Genomic DNA, 10651 nt, shown 5'->3' with positions numbered 1-10651 from the left:
CTGTTTTCTTCTGTGAATGGGACAAAAAAGGGATATGAACCACATCTTTAACTGAGCAAGAGGAAAGACTCCCCTCCCAAATGTTACACTGTGGAATGTTTAAATGAGGAAGACCTTAAAATGAACAAAATTTGATCACTACACGCAGCATAAAGCATTCCATGGCTGTCCAAATCACCTCAAGGTAAGAGCACCGGAGCATTGTGGGAGAAGTTTCTCGGGTTCAGCACCCTTACTACAATTTTTCTGAGATTACTTAGATTGATTCTCCTTTAGGATTACTTGGGGGAGGGGGGCAGATACAGAACACAAACTACTCCATAAGAGGGAAAAAATGAGGTAAAAGTGAAATTATCTAAAGTGTGGAGGCTCACTGCTTATCACCCTGGAGTTACTAAAACAGCCATGGAAATTGCTCTTTCCTCATAATGGCTCTGAAGTCGTAAATCTATCTAAATTTGCTCCCCCTTGAATGGTTATATTAGGGAAAGAAATTACTGAAATATGCAAGAATTCACAGAAATTAGGAGATTTCTCCTCTAAGCGGCAAGGCCAAGTGAAAAAATAACTAATTCTGATCCTAGAAACTAAGGCACGCTGAAGCTTTCAAAGATCCAATCATTTGAAAGAGCCTGCACAGCCATCAGGATCCTAGGCAGTTTCCTGGTTGCCAGGCTTTAGTATGGTGCTCGGGTTCACTCTCCCAAATCACTCCGTATTCTACGCCACACCCTTCGTGTTAAGGCCATGATTTGTATTCTGTCTAGACAAAGCGATGGGTAATCATCTAACTCTACCTCAAAACTATGATCACCCACAGAGACGCTTTGTTTAGAGTAGACCCTTTTCAGCTCCATTAACTCACACTGTCTTCAGCAGATTTGAGATTCCACTCAGTTCAACTAAAGAAACTTGAACTGTTCACCATAAACGTGAGAGAGAAAATAAAGCCTCTGCCACAAAAAGGAATGTTAGACAAATTCTATTCATGAAATCCACCAATATTGCGTTAATCCTATCATATTTCACAGCACTAAATATGCATCCAATAAAATCAGTCTGCAAAGAAACTTTGAGAGGCTGTTTTTGATCGCACAGGCAGAGCAGTTGTCTGAAATACACTAGTCCCCACTTACTTCAAACTATGCACAAGATATCCTGTTCTTGACTCAGTTAACCATTTATCCAGTGGAGTAAGTTTTAGCAAATCTTGCTCTTACATACTTATACCAGGAAGTTTCCCCTATGCAGCCTTTAAGTTCAACTCCAGTTTGTCAAATGTTAGAAGTACTCCAGCATCTGATACAGAGCTAGATTTGACAAGACACTGAAGATTTTAAGTAAAGGCTTAGTGAAATGCACAGGGAAAAAATGGATGCTTATACCCAGGTTTAAGATCAAAGCCAAAGTAGTCATTATACTGTATTCAATACAGTAATGAATGCAAATATTTTAAAAGCAAGGTGGGCCTGACTTCTCCTTTCTTCCTTAGTGTTTAGTTTATCAGACATGGCACCTGCACACCTAAACATACACAGTACATTCAACATGTGCCACAGGGGCCACGTTACCTTGTTCCAGCAACTCAGCATCAAGATTTGATAACACAAAGGTCCTCTCTAAAAAGCACTCGGCACTCTCACTAGTTTAAACAGCTCCAGACCTCAAGTCTTTGATGCAGACATTCATGAAATTAGCCTCTCTCAAGAGACCACTTTCTCAGACTCAGGAAAGGATATCCCTATCTCCTATGGTGTCCATAAGACTTCCTCTGACATCAAGAGCAGGGAAGCTGTAAGGCTTCATTCCAAAACGATAAAGTACAATATAGGAAAGATTTCTTTAACCGTGTGGTCTTTATTTCAGTGCCAGTGTTACAGATACAACACAAATGTTCCAGTTAGAAGAAGGAATTCAAACGGAATGCCAAGGTCCAAGCCAGGCTCAGGAAATAAAAAAGGAGGTTTGGAGTAATGGAGAATTTGACTCCAATATGCTCCAGGATGAGTCTGATACTCACTCTTTCTATGGGCAAGGGTGCTTTTGTTAAGGAGCCTAATCTTTAAAAATGGTGAACTCCTCTTTCCAATCATTTCCCATAGTCAACAGGCAAGTTATGGGCTTAGGAGAAACTTTAAAATTTGTGGTAGTAAAAGGGACATTAATAACAATATACCTTTTAGAAGTTGTCCACTTTGCGCTTTAGGGGAATCAATTTTGAAAATCATGGCGAGTATTCATGACTACAGCTAAAGAATGGAGAAAAGGGGAGCTGGAAGAGCCTTGGAAGTTTCTATTACAAATAGAGCACCATATCCTTCATGCCAAATCTCAACAAAAGCTCCTTTTAACTGCATCTATCCAGTGTATACAAATAACCTCTCAAGGTCTGACCAGTTCTTGGTAACAAACATACATACATGTGTGTGTTTGTGTATATACAGCAATGCACAGAGAAGGCTACCAGGAGCCTAATGCCTCTTTCAAACATTGGGGGAACCAGTAGAAAAAGGCAGGGCTCCCTAATGTCCACTGTCATATTTCCATTCTGAATGCCAGATGTAAAAAGCGCCTGAAGATGGTAACCCAGCTAGTGAGGAATAAATACCCCACCTTGCCCAGTCCACAGAGAAACACAGTATAAAGAGGGGCAACTCTTCGCTGCAGAGACAGAGTGAGTGTTTTCTTGCCATGGATTCCAATCCTCTCCTCCAGACCAGCTGCTTATTTCCTCAAGGACCCAAGGAATGTTGATTCTGGCCGTAAATGTGGGAGGGGTGGAGAAGTGTGGAAAAAGGAGAAGAGGGAGAGTGCAAGGTAGCCTCCAGAAGCAGCCAGCCTCAACAGCAGAGGAGAGGAGATTAGTCTTTAACAACGCTTCAAGGTCAGGAAAAATCCTCCTCAGCAGTTCTCTTCAGCTCCTCATGCCCATGGTACAGTTGGGGGGACTTGCCAGCGATCACAACTTCCTTCCCAGAGTTCCTTTGATTGAGTGGGATAAGAATGAGAAAGGTGCCAGACCATCATTGCCATGACTGAGGGGGAAAGTTGTTCACCTCTGCTAGATCTTGCATTGCTGAGCCCTTGTGATTATATGTGAGCTTGATCCGCATTCGCAGCTGTTGCTGTGAGAAGAAAAGAGAATCACAAATTATATACTGAAATAAAAATCTTTAGAATCAGTGCACCCCACAAATAGACTTTTAATCTTAGAAAAAAACAAATTATTTTAAAGCAAAGCTGTAACTCAAAGATGACACATAGGCAAACAACAACAACAAAAAACCATCTAGTACTCTAGCCAATGTCATGTAGTCAAGTACAGAAAATGCATCTCCAGTGTTTACACCGCCACGACACATCACTGGCTTCAATCCTACAACTGCATTAACAGGACAGAACCACTGGGAAGCATTTTCATAATAACATTTGCGGAGTGCTCTTCAAAAAGATCCAAACCATGTATTCAAGTTTCCAGAAAAATGATGAACATAAAAAAATCCTATGTTCTACATTCAGAGATACTGTTACTTTGTCTGTAAAACCTACAGTGAAGGTGAACATAAATTTCTTTTGTTCTCAAGGCAGAAAAAGTTAAAAAAAAAAAAAAGAAGCTAACTTACGGTAACAGCAATAATTTTAAGAGAACTCAATTATGAGTCCTTTTTACTTTACATGGCAGATTTCAAATATGGATGCACCACAAAAATTTTTATGTATCAGATGATCAAAGGAACGTGCTTTCGCTATAGGCAGATACTCAAAATACAGTGAATAGAGGAAAAGCAAAGGGTTATAAAAGGAAGAAATCATACTGGTATTTATGAGATGCTACTGGAAATCTTTTTAAGTGAAAAAATTCTCTATTTTCAAAAACTGGCGACTAGTCAATTGACTGCTATTAAGTGGAGTCAATTTACTTCTTTGAGAAGGTAATAAAAATATTGCTTAATTTCAGTTGCTACAGCTATTTTTCAATTTGGCTACTTAATTAAAAAGTCTCTATTTTTGTTACACATACTTAATTACAGTAGCAAATGTGGCTATTTAGTTCAACAAATGCTCTTACCCCTGAACGCAACCTGTGTAAAGATTAAAATGTCTAAACTTTCCCCATCTGCCAGCAAAGCACTAGACCTTTAAGCCTCTAAATAGAGAATTTTTTAAAGCTGCTTTTAATAAGATGCTACTAAACTATTTAATGCATCTGGGCTCTGTTTAGTACCTACAAAAGAACAAGGAGATTAGGCCAGATATTTTCATAAATTTCTTCTATGACTATGAGTCAGAAATACCTAGACAAACAAAGCAGAATTTTGTTTCAGGAAATATGCTCTCACCTTGCTCAGGTATGTCTTCAAATGTGTTACTTACCTTCTGTGGGTTCAGAACTTTAATGACTTGTGTGATGGTCCCTGTATTAAATGCTGGGACAATGCTGCTACTAGGAGACAGAAGCTGCAGCTGGAATGTCTAGGGGGAACAAAGCGCACTCTTCAGGGAAAGCGATACACTTAATACTATGTCAGCGATGCCAACAAATACAAAAAGGCAGACACCCAGATGACAGTTCAAGTAACAGAGTTATCTACTGCTAAATTCTGTTTGTTTTCCATAGCATGTGGGCTGACTGTCACCTCATGGTATTTATAAAACCCCACTGTTTGGTATTTGAGCAGGAAAATTAGCAATGAGCCACTCTCCCCTTTGGAACTTTAGCCTACCACTTTTCAAAAGGTAACCAATTCTTGTTCTGGCAAGGTCACTTAATAGTAACTGATCAACTATACAGGTGAAAAACTGGTACCTGTTGCTTAAAAAAGCTAGAAAGAAATGAAAAGTTTTCTAAAAATAACAAACCAGCATACCAGTCACCAACTATAGGCCTTGACACTTTTGTGTAATTGGATGATTGGGTTCCAGAGACTTGAGCTTTTTGGTTTTCTGAAGTCTAACTAATCTGGAATGTGTCAAGGCCTACTCCTACATGACAGAGGTGAAGCAAAGGCCGGAAAGAGCCAGGCTGTTAATATGTGGAACACATCAGGATCTCCCCATTGGGGACATTAAGGCCCTTACAGAAAAAGTATGTGCAGAACCAGCCAATATAGCAAAAGAACTGGAAAAGCCAAACACATCCATTTGTTGCATGCTGGTGGGTTTTGTTGTTTACAGGGAAGACAGATAAAAGTACTATAAGCAAGACAGGTAAACCATGTTGTAGCACAATATAGTACATATGTAGGTACTCCACATGAGGGATTTCAAAAAATCTTTTGAGGTGGGGGTGGGAGGCAGTCTCCCTCATCTTCTCTAAGGTCAAAATTAATAAGAGCAGACACTGAATCTCAATGCAAGACTTATTATATAATGTTGGGTCTTATTCATAATTTTATCATCAAGATAAATTATGGGAGCTAAAACATTATTCATTTACATTTACTTCATTAAATGTAAGATGACATTCAATTGTAATTTACACAATATTTTATGTAACATTGAGAAACAGGCTGCCAATTAAAAATGACAAGGTATCAATTTTAAAATGTTCCTCAATTTCAGAAATAGTAGAAGTAAAAACAGTAATAGTAGAATCTATGAAACATATTTTGAAGTTCAAGATACAGCATGATTTGCAAATAGGCATTGTATGGTACGACACCAAGAACAAAGCCATGCTTTAAGAGAAGGGATATGCTGCTAGAACAGGAGCCTAAGGCAACAGTATAAAACTCTAAACTGCAGCAGCTAAAATTTACTGAGCACTGAATGCAGAGAAAGTGTTTAAAACAGTACCAAGCACATGAAAAATCATTTATTCATCAAAGGAATCCTATGAAGTAGATATTATTACCACCCACCTTTGCAAATGAAGAAACTGAGACACAGAGGTTAGGTAACTTGCTTAATGTCATACAACTAGATTTGAAACTACTTCACTATACTGCTTCTAAAACATCTACATTATTCTGGCTCCTAAAAAAACGTAAGTAAAGAAGGCTGCTAAGTCAGCAGTAACCACAAATGAAAGGTCTTCCATTTCCAAAAATGTGTTGTCTGAATGTCATTATTTCACATGTTAACAATCACATTAGCTTAGTCTAAACCAGGGGTCATGGGTCAATAATGTTCTGACACCTGTTTCTGTAAATAATGTTTTACTGGAACTGGAGCCATGCTCTGTCATTTACATATTGCCAGTGGCTGTTTTTGTGCTAACAGCAAAAATGAATAGATGCAACAGAGACTACATAGCATAAAATACTATCTTGTCTTTTAATTTTGCCCACTCCTCATTCTCAATTTTCCTTTATTCACAACTTCTCATTATTCAAAGATGGATATAAACACTCCTTAAACTAAGATTTGGCATGAACAAAACTTCAATTTATAATATAGTCATTGTATCAATAGTAAACTAGATGTTAATGAAGGAGGAATATCTCTCAATTACAGATCAATTTTAATTCTGATCCAGTAACTAGAAGAGAATATCAAATAAAGTTCCTCATCTTAATTAACTTTAATTCCATGTAATTTGTGTTTTTTGGGTCTATACCATTATATCACTAACCCCAACCTATCCTCTACCTCGAGCATTAACAAACCACAATGTAGAATTCTACATTCTAGTATTAGAATGTCTTTTGTTTAACCTACAGTACTAACTGTAAGAATATTTATGACCAGGTAAAAAGTATTCCCTAAAAATGACATGCTTCAATGAACCATAACAGTTATGTTACTGTTAATTTAAATCCGCACATTTAATCTCTAAACATTAAAATACATCCTTAACCAATGCATGAAAAAAAAATCAGCCAATCTTTAATCAAATAAAAAGGCAAAGAAAACATTGTAGTACCTTTGGTACTGCAGCCTGGAAAACAAAGTCTGTCATGTCCAACTCTGTGCTATTGGAGGCCTGTATCGTTATTACAGTGACACTGGGATTGGTGTTGGACCGTTCAAAGGTGAATTCTATCTTCAGGCCATTCTTACTGTATGCTGTGATGGAGGGAATGCCTGGAAAAGCACAGGGAAATGAATCTAACCATAGTCAGCCGAATGCATGCAAAACTAATATTTCCTTTCTTGAACAACTACTTCTCATTGCTCTAATGATGATAGCGCTACTAATCATACCTGTAGCGATGTCATTGAAAAGAGGCTGTGATGAAAGCCCATCCAACAAGAAGGGAGGCTGGGAGAGCTGCGGGCCTGAGGTGGGGGCGGGAGCAGCAGATGGAGCACCTGCATGGGACATTCCAACACTAAGTCAGTCAGCATGACAAGCCTCACCAAGAAAGTAAGAGGAGAAAATCATCAGGAGCTCAAGTTGAAGGAAGGATTCTTTAAGATGCAAAGAGCATAATCCATAAAAGAACTAAAAATTCAAATATCTTAAAATGACAACTTCTATTCCTTAAAATCACTATAAAAAAATAGAACATAGACAGGAGAAAATATATGCTACAAAACAGTAAACAGATGAGTATCCAAAACTATAAATATCTTCTACAAATCAATAAGAAAAAAGATAACCCAAATTAAAAGTGACAGAACAAGCAATTCACAGAAGAGAGAACCTGAATGAAGAGGGAATCTTATGAAAAAGAGATGCTCAATCATACCAGTAATGAGGAAAAATGGAATTTAAAACCACAATGAGATATTACTTCACAGCCACCAGAACGATGAAAAATTTCAAAGTCTGGTAACACCGGATACTGGTAACGATATGGAGCAATAGGGACTTCTAATAGCTGCTGTAGGGATGAAAACTGATACAACCAAACTAGAGAACAATTTGGCAATAGAAGATTTGAACATGAGTACACCCCTAAACTAAATTTCCTCAACCTCAAAACCAATGTTATTTTAGGCCAGATAATTCTTTGCTGGGGGTGGGGGGAGAGGAAAGCTATCTTGTACAGGGTAGGTAATCTGGCAGCACCCTGGCTTGCCCCACTAAATGACAGTAGCATCCTCCCAATGGCGACAACCAAAAGTATCTCCAGACACTCCCAACCCCTGGTAGCCAAATCTCCCCCACCCTGCCCCGCACACACCCCCAAGTTGGAAATTTGGAATGCTTTCGACTTATTCTTGCATATGTGCAAGTGAAACATGTACAAAAAGTGTGCAGAGCAAGTTAGTTTTTAACAACGAAATTCTGGAAACAATCAAAGGTCCATCAATAAGATAATGGATAAGTAAATTGTGGTATACTAACAAAATAAAATACTATACATATGTAACAGTAAAAATACAACACTAGAAATACACTTAAGATGGATTATTCATGGATTCATTGGATTCTCACAAATACAATGTTTAGCAGAAAAACAAGGTGCAAAATAACACATTTAGGTAGATATTTCTGAACAGGTAAAAATTGGCAAACTACACACTATCTGAATGCACAGTAATGGAAAACATCAAAACTAAACTCTGCTTTATCACCTTTGAGATCGAGAGGGAATGAACTGAGGGGTAAGTACATGAGGCATGTCAACTCTCTTAATAATATTTCTTTCATAAGTTAAGTAGATCAAGGCATTTATTGAATTTTATAGAGGTTAAATATTACATAATAAAATTCTAACACACACACACATACACACACCCTGGGAGGGGTGGTATGGAATTGGAAGAAATCACCAGATTACCATTTTTATTTGATCCTTTCAAACGAAAACAAACTGACCATCATACAATAGAGGGCAAGTGACAGAACATGACCATGAACTGAGAGAAATCAGGATTCCAAGAAGAGACATCATAAAATTCAGCAAAAATAAGAGAATTCATCGTATGTTTAAATAGATTTCAAACTACTCAAGAAAATACACATATCACTTTAAAAAGCATTAACAAAAAGAAATAAAAGACGGTTGAAATGCCTTTTTCAAAAAAAATACCCAAGTACATAAGAAAAAAATGACCTAGGGGGAAAATGGGGCATTACGATTTGGGGCACACATAATGTAGGGTGGGGGGGGACATGGGAAAAGCTGTAATGGGGTATGTGGGGGGGCCTTGATAATGGGGGAGTCTAGTAACCATAATGTTGTTCAAGTAATTGTACATTAATGATATCAAAATTAAAAAGTATAAAAAAAAATGACCTAGTAAAAATTAGCAAGGAAGGAGAAATACATAAGGCTAAACAAAGCACAAGAAGCTAAAACAAATGTGAACACCAAAGAATGTGTAGACAAGCAAATTACCGATCAACTATATAAAGAAATATTCCTATGATTCTCCTAGTTTTTATAAATCTAATCTAGTAATTTTTCCACAATTTTCATTTTCGTAAGTATTTTAGCAATGTGTTTCCATGGAAGACCAGAAGCTACCAAGACATATGGGAAACAGATGGGTCTGTAAGTCCCTCAAATTTTAGCCTTTTCGTCTTGTAAACATACAATAGGTAGTTTTGGGAAATTACAAAAACTCACTGCTTTAATTCCTCTAAAAGCACACACGATTTATTTCCTAATTTCCACCAATTTAAATTACTATGCATTAGGATATGACTGTAATGATGGCTTAGAATCTAGAACTCAAAATCTGTTAACTTAAAAATGCAAAGAAAATGGGAAAATGCATTTAAAACACATTATGAATACAGAAAGGAAAATCTAGGCTTTTGCACATTTTATCATTTTGCCCTTTCACATAACACTAGGAAAACAAGACAGCAAGAACCACAAAACAAAACATTAAGATCCCATGATAAATGAGTTAAGGATACAAAATGAATGTGCAAAAAAGGAAATTCACATATAACGTAAATATGGACATATAGGAAATATTTCTTGTGATTAAAAAAATAAAAATTAACAAAATAATAGGAGCAATCTGTGACCTGTTTGGACTTTCTAAAAATGGTAATACATAACATTAATGACAATACAGTTTAAAATTTTAATTGTGAAGATTATGGACTAACATGAAAATGCTAGTATGTTCTTAAGTAAAGCTTATCCTCTGTACACCATGTTTTAACTATAGGGTTGTTTCTGCTTTTCCATATATCCAATATAGCCTTGGTATCTGAGGACTTGACACTATTTGTGAATGATTCAAAAGTACATGACAAGTAACATTTTGAAATTTTGTCACAACATGGATACAAACCACCCAACATCTTTATACTGTGGCTGTTTTCTACTTGAGAACACATATACTGTAAACCTCCATTATACTTCCAAAGAAGTCATTTAAAATAGAAATTAAATGTTAAAAGTGACACTCTTAGACCCAGGGGCTCATAATATTGCTTCGCACATCAATTACAAATGTGTACTACACATAAACAAAGGTAAGAACAAAATATCCCCAAATGGAAAGTTATGTTTAAATATTATAATTATGTTTTTTTCCTTCCACGGCTTTATTAACAGGGAAAGAGGGAAGGAAAAAGGGAGGGAAGAAAATAAGTTAACATCTCTCCAGTCTCCACAAACAGCTATCACTCTTGAACACTAACCACGAGTAGAAAGAAATCTAGAAAAAGTGACGTCTTAGGACACTAACAAAAGCAGAAGTGACTTGGGATATATTTCTTTCCCAGCCTGAAAGAAATAGTCCTTTCTATCTCAAAATACTGTTATTTATTCTTCCAAAATTAAAAATTGGCCTT

The 10651-nt window shown here is 36.9% G+C and overlaps 1 protein-coding gene across 2 annotated transcripts in view; it reads right to left on the bottom strand.

The window, feature by feature from the left end:
* Positions 1-1837: 1837 nt before the first annotated feature.
* The window catches only part of AP1G1 (adaptor related protein complex 1 subunit gamma 1), an 89697-nt gene continuing 80883 nt past the window's right edge, over positions 1838-10651 (bottom strand). For both annotated transcript variants that reach the window (XM_057493096.1, XM_057493097.1), the window contains 4 exons: positions 7147-7254; positions 6866-7026; positions 4375-4473; positions 1838-3125 (listed from right to left, as the gene is read on the bottom strand). In XM_057493096.1, coding sequence (XP_057349079.1) covers positions 3024-3125; positions 4375-4473; positions 6866-7026; positions 7147-7254 — 470 coding nt within the window. In that variant the 3' untranslated portion in view covers positions 1838-3023. The remainder of the gene's footprint in view (positions 3126-4374; positions 4474-6865; positions 7027-7146; positions 7255-10651) is intronic.

Source organism: Manis pentadactyla, chromosome 15 (assembly GCF_030020395.1).
Source record: "Manis pentadactyla isolate mManPen7 chromosome 15, mManPen7.hap1, whole genome shotgun sequence".
Classification (NCBI taxonomy): Eukaryota; Metazoa; Chordata; class Mammalia; order Pholidota; family Manidae; genus Manis; species Manis pentadactyla.
The sequence above is the reverse complement of the archived record's forward strand: the minus strand, read 5'-3'. Positions and strand labels throughout refer to the sequence as shown.